Here is a 12730-nt window from a genome sequence, read left to right on the forward strand (position 1 = left end):
ACTTTGACCAAGAAATTTGCTTCACAAAATCGGAAATTTTACATAAATGTTCACACTTTCATTTATTTACGCAATTTGTTTCTCTAGTGTTATCGGTTTATATAATGCTTGTAAAGAGCATTATGAAATACTGTGGATACACTTCCAGACTTTTTATAAAGACACATTTTTTATCATCTACTCCGACATTAAAAAAATATTCAGTTTTTAAAACGATATCTACTTTATTTTCTCTCTATTAACTTATTTTTATGTTTTTTTTTATGTAGTAATCTTCATACACAAATTATGAGTATAACTATCTTCATAACATTTTATATATTTTTTTTTTCAAATTTAATTTGTTGTGGTACATAATTAGCTCGAGTAATATTAGTTTATTAACATTTAACAGTTTTAAATTTTAAATTATTATTATCATAAACATATTATTTTAAATTAAAATAATAAGTTGTTTTAAATTACAGTAATTACTATCAGTTTTAATTTCAAACAAAATTATATTTATTATTATTATCTTTTAATTATATTTAAGTTCTAAAAGATATCTTCCTTCGAATATCATTGGTATAAATTGCCTTTAAGTTTAAATCATATTCTTATGTCTGTATTCAATTTTATTTTGATTTGCTAAAAATATTTACTAAAGCAATTAACATTTATATAATTAAAAATTCCTATCGATTTTGTGCTAGAGAAACTTCCAGGCATTAGGAAACAAATATGCAAAATTAGAATTAAGCAATACTTGTTTTGGTGATGCTCATTTCCAACTATATTTGCTTGATTATATTTTACTTTTTACTGTGGCAAAGCTTTGAAACTACTCAATTTAATATTTCATTTCACTCTCATAAATAGAAATATAATCAAGCAAATATAGTGAATATATAAAATTGTAATTAAGCAATGCTTGGTAAAATAAATGGGATTTCCAGCTATATGCGTGATTGTATTCATTACAAGCACAATGGGAAGTTTTGTAGTTGCTTAATTTTGATATTTCAAAATATCATAAATCACCAAAGACACCAACCATATCACCATTCAATTGTAAAAATGAACTTTAGGCTTACTTAACCTTTTTTTGGTACATATGCCTACTGAACCTAAACCTCTTCTATTCACACCAACTCATGTTTAATATCTCTCTCTCTCTCTCTCTATATATATATATATATACATATATATACATGTATATATATATATATATACATATATATACATGTATATATATATACATATATATATATATACACATGTATATATATGTATATATATATATATACATATACATATATATACATATATATATATATATATATATACACACACACACGTTTACAAAAAAACATATAGCAATACAATTATTCATACTTTACAACTAATCTAGTTGGACCCTCGTTATAAAAATGGGCTACCTACGAGTCATTAACCAACATGCCAAAGTTTATAACTCGCATAACTTTGATTTTTTTGATTAATCAATGAATAGCAAAAATTTTAGTTACGACTGACTACTTCCACCACCATCTCTAAATTATCAATATTTTCCCAAGCAAACTCATTCATTCAAAATGAGACTACACAGAACAAGAAAATAACTAAAAGCATGGTGAAACGTAACTACCTACTACTCATAAGTTGCAGAATATGAATAAATTTTATTAAAAAAGGAAGGATGAGGAAAGGAACCAAAGTCAGTTCAACCAAAATGAATGTAGGAATTAAGATATTACTAAGAAAAAAACAAATTGTCAATGTTAGTACATGGTTGCCGAAATCCTTCCGCACCCTTTCTTTTCCTGCGTGTTTGTTTTGCCATATTTAGAAGAAATTGAATTCAAGCTTTAAAGTAAAAGTTATTTCTTTTTCCATTCTTTTCAACTTCCTTATGGCTAATGAAAGTGACTAGTGCTTTAAGATAACACCTAACTACACCAGGATGAAGTTACACACAACATACTTAAGCAACCAGGAAACGCGAACCAAAATTGGAAAACTGGTTCCTGTGAGCGTTTTTGCCGTGGGAGGGTTCAATATTTGAAGCAACGAAAAAAAAAACTAGAAATTATTGATTTCAGATACATTTGAATTGATGAAAAAAGGGAACCAGAGGAAGAGAAAAGAGACTTCCTATGTAACTTCCAGTGACATAGAGAACTCTCCTCAAAAGTAACCCTTCATCTCTTTTTTCCACTTCCAAATATAAATTAAAAGATAAAACTAGTAAAAGACTAAGGAATATCATTTTAAATTGAACGTATTAGAAATTTGGCTATAGCTATGAATAATTTTATCAATTATTTAACATTTTCAGTAACTTATCAATAATTTACTGGTTTCAACTATACATGTAGGATAGATCAACAGCCGTGTTTTAGATTCTCATCCACACACCTCAGACGTGGATCGCAGAAGCAACCATTAGTTGCTCTTTGCAAACTTTGACAAGAAAACGTAAACATTGATCACTATTTAAGATCCAAACACGTAGCAAATCTATGAAAAATTATTGAACACTATTTATTTCAAGAATTTAAATGCGTTTACATTTTCATCCAATACCTTTTTATAAAGCATAGTGAGGAATAATAGAAAAATATTGTAAGACAATGTAACATTACTTGTCGCAACTTGCAAAAGCTACTTTGGGTCCAAACAAGTAACTATACTTACCTACAACAGATAACAGCTAATACAAAGAGGTCCAGGTAATGGGAAAAGAAAAAAGTGACAGCAAATTAGTAATATCCTTTTACAATATTATTAGGTGAAACTTAGATTTCACAGAATAATGTCAGTTTCTTTTACACTTGATGTCAGACTTAGTCCCAATTCAATTATTTTGCTATTATTAGATGATTTTCACCTGATAATAATGGTGAAAAAGTGTAAGAGTATCTAATGATGAAATTGACGAGTGAGTTGCAGAGGATTTCATGGTCAGAAAATATTCTTGGATGGTTTTTCCGAAAATTCTAGACAAATTTTGAATAATATACTGAAATTGAAAAAGATAATGTTCAGCTAAAAAAGAATTCAAAGAAGAAAATTGTTAGAAATAAAGAATTTTCCCATTCCAACCCACCTCTAATGTTCTGTCAACAAAATAAAGTCGGGAAGAGATAAAAAAAAAAAGGATAATTCATGTCCTAGCAGAAAGGGATAATTTATGAACAAATGATCAAGTCATAAGATACCTGAATACCGATCTTCTATCTAGACTCTACCACCTCATATTTACCCACTCTTTGCGGACAAATTTTGCTATAACTACCCAAATCCCAAACCAAGTCATGTACATGATTTATTCCCGCAATCATACACTGTTTTCAAGTGTGTACTTTTGGTCAATGAAGAAAATAATTGCTACCATAGTTTTAAAAATTAGAAAAAGTGTGCAAATAGCAATGCCATTATAGAAAAAATGGGTACAGTACAACAAAATCCAACTAGTTTCCAAGAAGTGATGTCAAAAGTGCCAAAACTGCAATAATAATCATGATATTTAGAAAATAGTTTGACTGTAGAGGCTTATCTGGGCTTCCACCAACGGCCTCATATTCAGCCCGTATCTTCTGCTTCATTGCTTCTGACAGCTCTCTCTGCAATTCAAATAGGAACACTATTGAATTTTATTCTTCTTCTTCATTTAAAACTTCCATATTTTACATGTGATATCACATGATTTGAAAATAGCTTCTTCTTGTATTACTAAAAGATACTTGCACAAGAAAACATGACACTTGTTTTTATTCCTGCACCAAACCAGGAAAAGTAAAACAATGAACAATAAGCAAATATACATCCTATGCAAGTTTCCATAGAAAGCTATCCAATATATTTTCACAATATCAACAAAATCAATCGTAAGATTTGATATGTGCAGAGATAAGAACCTTTCCAGTGGAGTATTTGGCTGCTACGAACTTCTCTGCCCCTGCATTTGGAGATTCATCTATCACAATGCCCTGTCAAAGAGATAGCAAAGAAATTTCTTACTTGGTAAATAGGATTGTCTCGTTATATTAACTTGAATATACACAGACATGAAAAGGTAACAAAGTTAAGTCCACAAGAACCGGGAATATCCAGGTCAAGGGTTACATTACAAGCAAAGATATCTTAATTTGTAAAACACAGTAACAGTAATTCAAATTGAACAGACCTCTGGAGGATCAAATTTGGCTCCAAGGTTGCTAAGTTTGGCATGGGCTTCAGCATAATCTTTAAAGAATGTTTCCTGGTCTTCAGCATATTTCTCAGCATATACCTGAATATTTCATAAATATTTTGTTGTTTTCGTATGTCACAATTTTTGCATTGAATTGTAAGAACCTTTAAATAAAACTCTAGCTGCATTACCTTGAAGGATGGGTCTTCAAAAAGAGCAGCATCAGTTGGCAATATCAATAGATCTTCATCCTTTTTTTCTTTGATGTCCTTTATATAACCACAGTCACAAAAAACAAAAAAAGGTAAATTCCTGCATACTCCTCTCTCCTCTAACACTCCCCCTGATAGAACACCCAACCCCCTCCCTGGAAAATTAAAAATATATTTCTGACCTTGAAGTAAGAGTTGTCAAATTTCAACCATTGCACTGTCCATGATTGTCCTCCAGGTGCTCCTGGCCCATCTTTCTGTAGAGTGAGAAATTCATGTGAATTTCTTGCTGTTTTATTGCGTACAACTAAAAACTATATGATTATCATTTACCAGCAAGACCACAATAGCTAAAATTCAGTCTAGATATGTTGCATCAATAATGTCTTTTACTCCAAAACAGAGTGATAGGTTAAAAAAATCATTGATACGTACTTGCAATGTGCCTTAAATTCCCTTTCATCAAGTATTCATTTCAAAGCGCAACAGATAAACAAGTATTTTTTCTTACTGTTAGCCAAGAAAGAATTAAGCCACAAATTTAGAGCAAGTCCAAAACTTTTATTTGTAAAGTAGGAACCACAATCAATACTTAACTCACAACCTTATATTGGATCTGTTTGTTTGTGCTTAAACAAAAGTAATTGTAAAAAAATAAAAGCAGAAAAAAAGAAGAAAACTGCTTATTTTGTGAAGCAACAGTTGCTTATTAAGAAAAGCAGTTTTCTGCTTTTGCTTTTCTAAATAAATTTACCCAAACATTAAAAAAGTACTTTTCTTCCTGAAAAGATTTAAAAAAGCTTCGAGGTGAGGCATATACGGAACTTGGAAGCCTTGCAGAAACACTATTGAATGTTTGGAGATGGGGGGAAATCACATTAAGAAAGAAATTCAGTAAATTGAATCTGGAGTATTCAAATTTGCAGTCAATTATGTGACTTGAACCTGTTATATGGGGATTTAAGTTATTTGAAATGAAAGAGAGCAGTCAAATAGTGGCCATCTTCTTCTACATGAGCAATCAAAAGTTTTAACATACAACATATATCCAATACTTCTGATTATTTCTTTTAAGGTGCTAAAGAGATACGAGTATCAAATGTTAAAATTAAAATTTGAAAATATGGTTTCAACTTTCAAAAGAGTTCAAAGACTGCACAAAATTATTCTTATGACTTGTGGTCACGAGAGAATATACTGTATATTTGGTCTCAGGCTTTCCCCAACCACTACGATCTGGTCTAGCCCTCCCCAGTGTGTGTGCACCAGATAATGCAACAATTTCCTGCAAATACAATAATTTAAAAGTCAAAATCTGACATATGACTGGAATCCAATTTACAAACCTTAATCCTAATGAACAAAAAGAAAAGTACCTTGTCATTCAAACCCATTCGGTAGAAAACTTGACGCAAATGATCAGCAGGTGAAGGGGGACCAGCATCTAAATACATGCAATAAATAACAACAATGAAAACAATTCACTAAACCTCACATTTCTTGAAACTTCAAATGATAAAACAATTTATTAATACGCATCTTATAAATGAATAGCTATCTGTTTCTCTCACTTTTTGTTTTCCCAAATTAACAGTAGATTACGTAAACCAGGTCCTACGGCAAACAAAGCTAAATATAGTTTTCTATAACAATTAAGCTACCACAGAATGTATGGTTATTACCGGGAAGTCTCCCTTCTTCGGGACATTGTTCAGGTCCAGATACATCTACTCTTCCATATTTCATAGGGAGTTTTGGGCCTCCAGCTTCCTGAAATTCAAAAAGCGATAAATGTACCATTCAATATGTTCAAATAAACAATGGTCAGTCCTGAAGCCAAAATAGGACTAAAAGAACCTCAACAGCAGTGGCACCAGCCAACTGAAATAAGTCCGCATATGTCACACCAGAGTATTTGTCTTTGATTGGCTGGAGAAGCTTCAATGCATTTACGAGTCCTGATAAGGCAGTTCATCAGGGAATACTATCTCATAAGCATAATTGGGAAATAATCAATATTTAATGAATCATTACCAGCATTGGCTGCATGTTTCAGCTCAATTTCAAATCTTAAGCTACCATTAGCTCCACCTCTTTGTGGCCATTCCTCAATATTCTTATTATAAGTACCAGCATCATGCCACCCCAAACGAATCTATCACAATGAAGTTTATGCATGTAAATTATTGAAATAAAAAAAAAAAAAATCTCATCAATGAAACAAACAAAAACTATGACAAATTCTAGTCCCATCCATGGTACAAAGTAAAATCACATGACAAAGATCCAAGTGTATGCAGCTGGTATATATCATCAACCCAGAAGATAGTATAGTATGTTCATCACAGTTCAACAACATGTTGACTAACTTAGTCGCTGTAAAGTTTATTCACTATCAAGGACAATTTTAGTTCAGAAGTCAGAATGAATAAGTTAACAGCCTCTTTACAAAAACAATTGATACGGTTGGTCCAGCAAAAGTAGAAGACAACAACCTGACAACCAAAATTCAAACATCTGTTGCTATTTACAAGTTCAAAATAACCCATAGGAAGCCAAAACATTGCAAAGACTGTGTTTAATTGGAAACAAATTATTTTCCTTAAGAATGTTCCAGATCAATAGTTAGGATTTTATACTTTGAAATATGTAACTGGGGATGAGGCCAGATGTCTTTAGATCATAAGTATAAGGGAAATGTTGTAGTCACCTGTTTTATTATGAATAAAATAGGGAACCAGAAAAGTTAATTAATTCAAAATTCCTTCTCTAATTGGGAATTTGCTGAGCTACAGCTTCTTATCAGCATCTCTTAGATGAATGAATCTATGAATCTCTGATGGTCAGTATGATGCAACAACTATCCTACATCACCATATCACTGGTGCCAATCAAGGGACACTTTAATCTTTTTTTATTCTAAGTGATCCTAAAACCAAATATTTATATAGGTTACTATTAGGTGTAGAAATAGCCTGAGCCAGGTCAGGTTTTGGTAGACCTGGGTTTAACCTTCACTGAAAAAAAAGCCTGAACCTTATCTATTTTCTTGTCGCATATCATTTTTCAAAAGTCTGGCCTGACCTATATTAAAGTTTGCCTGACCTACGAGCATGTTATAAGTATGTTTTACAATAAAGCCTTTAAAAGTCTAGTAAGCTTACAGTATTATTGACCCACAATCTTATTACATTATTATGTATTATTGTGTATATTTTTGTATATAATTATGTATACATACAACATAAAAAAATAATTATTCAAAAACCTATTTTGTAAGGTCATCTGGGTTATACCATAAAGTCTTAATTTACTTTTGTGGGTCTCATTGTGCCACGTCTTTTTTAAGACATACTTGTAACTTTAGCTCCAATGCAAGACTCTTAGAAGACCCCCACTTTAATTATATTTTTATTAAACTTCATGGAGAAGCTTTTAAGATAAAAGCAATTTGTTATTACTATGACCAATGGTCTTATTTAAGAGTCTGGGCCTTAAATATTATGCTATATCAACATGCTCTTATATAAGATTCAGATCTTAAACTTATGTCCTCAGCAATGGAAATATCCTAATAGTTGTTAAACAAGATATAAATATATTTTTTAATAATCTTATAAATTTTTTAAGTTTGACTTTTCAGATGGGTCAACCTTCACTGAAAAAAAAACCTGAACCTTCACTGAAAATTAAGAAAAATAATAAAAAATGATTTTAATACATTATAACAAATATAATATAATAATAATCCTAACAAAACTAGGATTTATATTTACTTTAATAAACCAGTATATTAGACATAAAAAATTGAAATGACTTAAGGACTAACCTTTCTAATAAATAAATTTTAGTAAAAGCCTAGACTTGACCCACTTTCTAAAATATCTGATCCGGAGTTGAAGTAGGTTAAGCTATAAGCCCTTGTCGATTAGCCTTACCTATTTCCACCTAGATTTCTAATCAGAATCTTGCATCCACACCTGAATGAGTGCCAATCTAATGGAAGAGTTTTCGCATCACCAAGTTTGTAATGCATCATAAACAATTCTGCATAGAGCAACAAAGGACTAGGATAGGAGTGCTAATCATATGGCAAAGCTCAACGATAAAAACAAAACTCTAGATCTCGAAATAACAATGTAAAAGCCTATGTGATCCATCTCTACATTGATAGATGGGAGAGCTTGATGAAATAAACTTTGCGATCATTATGTTTTAAGATGAAAAAAATTATAAATGCCTTCATCAAAAAGAGAGTATGCAAGTCCATGAGCAGAAGCAAACTTGAGAACAAGTTAAAAAATAAACAAAATAAAATCAGTGGCAGCTCAAATTGATGAATGATTATTTAACGTTACTTGCACAAGTAGAGAATGGTTATCTTTTAGTAAAATATGACTAAAAACACGAAGACTAAGTCTTCTTGAAGCGTGTCTAAGCACTGTCCCTAAAGATTTATCTGTGATATGCCATGCAACAGAAACCTATCGTGTATACCACACGAGACTACAGAACTAGCAAGAACATAAAAGAAAACCCAAGATAGGTAAAGAAGAACAGTCAAAGGTGTGTTTTGGAGGAGACGGGGCAGTCCTATTTATAGAAGACTCACAATGCCTGCTAACACAAAAGAGGAGTAACATTATTAAATACGGCAAGTTAACAAGCCACGATGGTCATATGGGTGCAAGACAAGGAAAACAAGTATCCCCACATACGAGGAACCAAGATAATCCCTCGACCTTATGATAAAATTCGGATAAGGAAATACGGGAATAAAAGATGACAAGAGAATATTAAATAAAACTCATGATAAAAAACTTGGAACAGCTAGAAGAAATGTGCAGGAGTTTATACAGAGCCGTGCATGGAAAGTTCAAAGTCCAAAGGAAGTTCAATATTATGCCTCAAATCCATTGGCGAGCCTCTTGTTTTCCACTTTGAAGATATAAGGAATTTTCTGGTTTACTTGTTGTTTCCCACTTTGAAGATATAAGGTAATTGCTGGGTGAGTGAACTAGACAATGTGAGAATTTTGACTTTTGGAATATAGCACAACAAATTACAACATATCTAAGAATAACCTTCTCACCAAACAAATAGGTATTCGAAAGCACCGCAAAATCCAATGACGATTCAATTCGAGGAAATATAGCTCACATGCTTCTTTATTTTTAACATTAAAATAAAAGGAATTAAGGAACCGCTAATCAAAATGCAATACAACCGCCAGAACAATAGAGATCACTGCAACGATACAACGAGAGAAAAAAAAAAGTACGAAGCGAACATTACCAGAATAGGATGACAGAACTTGGACCTGAGCAGCTCCTTGATATCTTCTCTAGCGCTCTTCAACTGATCCGGATCAGACGCGAAGGACTTCGGCGCCGACACCGTTCCGTATCCTCCACTCGAAACGCGAACCTCCGCTCTCCGCTGAAAAAGCAAACATCACGTGCGGTTCATGAACACGAGCTCGAATTCAAGAAACAATCAGAAGCGCAGAAATCAGAGATAGAACGAAGCGTAACCTGATTGAGAAACAGGTGCGAAATGCGAGGAGAAGAGCGCAAGCACTGAAGCGAGGAAGAAGAGGAAGAGAGGGAGAAGAAGGAGCGAGAAGAGGAGAGTGAGACGGAGGGAATGATGCGAGCGGAGGCGGCGCCGCTGAAAAGAGCCATCGCTGTTGGAGTGTGTTGAGATGGTAAAGGCGGTGACGAAAGAGTGAGGAACACACGCTCTGCCATTCAGTTGGGTCGCGCTTTAATTAATATTTATATTAATATTTTTTTTTTTGTTTATTTCGTTGCCTCTCCTCTCGTTTCGGATGATAGATGTGCCAGATGCCACCCCTGTGAGTGAGTTACGATTTAGTAACCTTGCGATTTGGGAATAATGAATGATGTGTCTTATATACAACTCCTAATTCCACCAACTGCCCCCATCTAATCCCAAGTGGCAAATCCTTTTACGTACTTTTTTAGGCTGCAATTTAGCATTTGAAAAGGAATAATCAATTTCATTTTAGTATTCCCTAAAAAAATAAATTTCATTACTGAAATATAATTTTCTCTCTAAATAAATAGCTTCCAAAATAAGGAAATTATATAACCAAATTTTAAAAGATATATCGTTTAGTCATAGACTTCTTTCTCCATTTCCAATTAGTCTCAAAACATTAATTAAATATGTTAACGCAAAAACCAAATTCATGCATATATACTTTATTGTTCTGGAGGATTATTCAAGAGACAGCAAGGAATATATAAGATTCTAAATTATTAATTTCCTGAATGATTTGTATGACTATTCATATTCTTATAAATAATAATAAAGCTATATTTTACCAACAAAACATTTATAATAAAGCTAGACCATTTGTCGTTTAGTTTTTAAATTTCACTGATTATCAATTAATCTTTTATACATTAAAATTAGATTGTTAATTTGCAAACACTCGCGATTAATCTCCAATAAGTTAAAACACTTAGTAATACTAGTAATAAATAACGATTTTTTTAGTGTATTATTACAATATATGAGTGGTTTGAAAAAATGAAAATACAATATAAATAATGATAGTGACTATACAAGTAAAATATATACACTAAAAACATATATCCTTTTACTTATACAGTGATAGAAATCGAAGTTAGAAAATGGTAAATGAATACTAATGTTTTAGTCCAGCTATGCTATAAAATAAAAGTTTATTATATATTTTTAAAATTTAAAATTATTTTCTTCCATATTTTGCAGTAACAAGTCTACATTTTTAACAAGTGTAAATTAATTATGTAGTCAATTTATATTTATTTCAATTTTTGTAATCTTTAAATTAAATATTTTATTTGATACCTTATAAACATTTTTTATATAGTAGCTTTTCTTGTTAATTGTTTTGTAGTGTAGAAAAATATATATTAAAAAGATATCAATTTGTAATAATATCTCCATGTTATTGATAGTTGTCTACAGATATGTGAAAAAACTCATTCTCTAACATGCTGAACATAAATATGTTAGGAGGAAATAGAAAAGTAAAAACCCAAAACATTCTCCTTAAATAATTGTTTTGTGGGGGAAAATAGGGTTAATTTGAGAAACATAAATATAATCGAATAATGTAAAGAAAAGTCTTAAGTTCAACTTTTATCGATGCTTATACCACACTTTTAAATTGAACGAATCTTTTGGTCCAATTTGTACTAAAAAACGGAATAAATTTTACCCGTGTGAAAGGAATCTTATGAAGACAATTCCGATCCACGTAGCTGAAAAATAAAATTAAAATATTTGTTTTAGAGGTTTAAAAGAATTTTGTTTTAACTAATCCATTACAGTGGATGTTAGGTGCGTGTAAACATATGCTTTCAGTCAAAGATCCCATTTCCTTTTCGTTATCCCCAAGAAATGCCAATGTTTAAAAGCGCACATTAAATTAAAGAAAATAAAATATTTAACTTGTAAATAAAATAAAGAAATGAGTATCATTTTATTGAAAGATATGAGAAATTAGTTACTATTTATTAAACAAACACGATGAAGGTGAATATATGCGTAAAACTCATAAATGATGTTATTTAAATTTATGTTTGTGACAACAAAATAGTTATTTTAATATGTGAGTTAACCTGGTTTACTATATGTTTAAGTCAGGTTGGTTGAGAAAAATTTAATTTTTTAAAAGTGGGGTTCGAGCCAGATTGAAAGTGTGTTGACCCACTTTACCCACTAACACTTTTTTACAATTTTTTTAAAATTCTTTTGTTATAATTATTTATTACATCTAATTATATAGGTTCACAATTTTATACCTTTAAATGCTAGAATGTTGCTCAATAATATTTAAATTGAAAACATGATTCAATTAGGTCTGTTTAAAAAAAAAATCATTAACAACATGAATGGCGTGCCATGTATCAATATGTGATTTTTTTTTACTTTTAATTTTTTTAATTTATATATTTTTTTATTTTTTTACTTTTTTAAAAATATATTGTTTGTCATGTGTCAGGTCCTTAGTGTGACACGTGGCACTATCAGTGACAAGGTACTACTATGTGTTAGTATCTTAACTTGAATTTAATCCTCACATATGCTTTTTTGTTTCAATTTAATTCTCATACATGTTGTTCTGATTTAATTTAGTCCTAAGTATTTTTTTTTTCAAAATAAAACAATATTGTGTCTCTTAAGACCAAATTTATTATTTATATACATTTTATACTCATATTTTTTTATTAAAAATGTTGTTATAACATATTATTTTTTTCTTAATTGTTAACTTATGTATTGTTATTCATTACTTTTAGTCCCCGGTTGAAACACATTTGAA

At 31.0% G+C, this 12730-nt stretch overlaps 1 protein-coding gene across 2 annotated transcripts; it reads right to left on the minus strand.

Moving 5' to 3' along the window:
- Positions 1-3400: 3400 nt before the first annotated feature.
- LOC114164188 (putative L-ascorbate peroxidase 6, chloroplastic/mitochondrial) lies at positions 3401-10244 on the minus strand. Of its 2 annotated transcripts, none has more exons than XM_028048755.2 (12): positions 9924-10244; positions 9685-9828; positions 6424-6544; positions 6247-6347; positions 6072-6159; positions 5766-5833; positions 5588-5674; positions 4572-4646; positions 4369-4446; positions 4172-4276; positions 3903-3974; positions 3401-3608 (listed from the first exon to the last, which is right to left on the minus strand). In XM_028048755.2, the coding sequence occupies exons 1-12, from the start codon at positions 10137-10139 to the stop codon at positions 3456-3458; spliced, it is 1308 nt and encodes a 435-aa protein (XP_027904556.1). In that variant the 5' UTR covers positions 10140-10244; the 3' UTR covers positions 3401-3455. The 2 variants fall into 2 exon arrangements, with proteins under 2 accessions (XP_027904556.1, XP_027904557.1); XM_028048756.2 differs by having other exon boundaries at positions 3401-3761; positions 9924-10242.
- Between the last annotated feature and the right edge of the window lie 2486 nt (positions 10245-12730).

The sequence above is a fragment of the Vigna unguiculata genome, chromosome 9, assembly GCF_037176805.1.
Source record: "Vigna unguiculata cultivar grain cowpea cultivar isolate G323 ecotype 2 chromosome 9, ASM3717680v1, whole genome shotgun sequence".
NCBI lineage: Eukaryota > Viridiplantae > Streptophyta > Magnoliopsida > Fabales > Fabaceae > Vigna > Vigna unguiculata.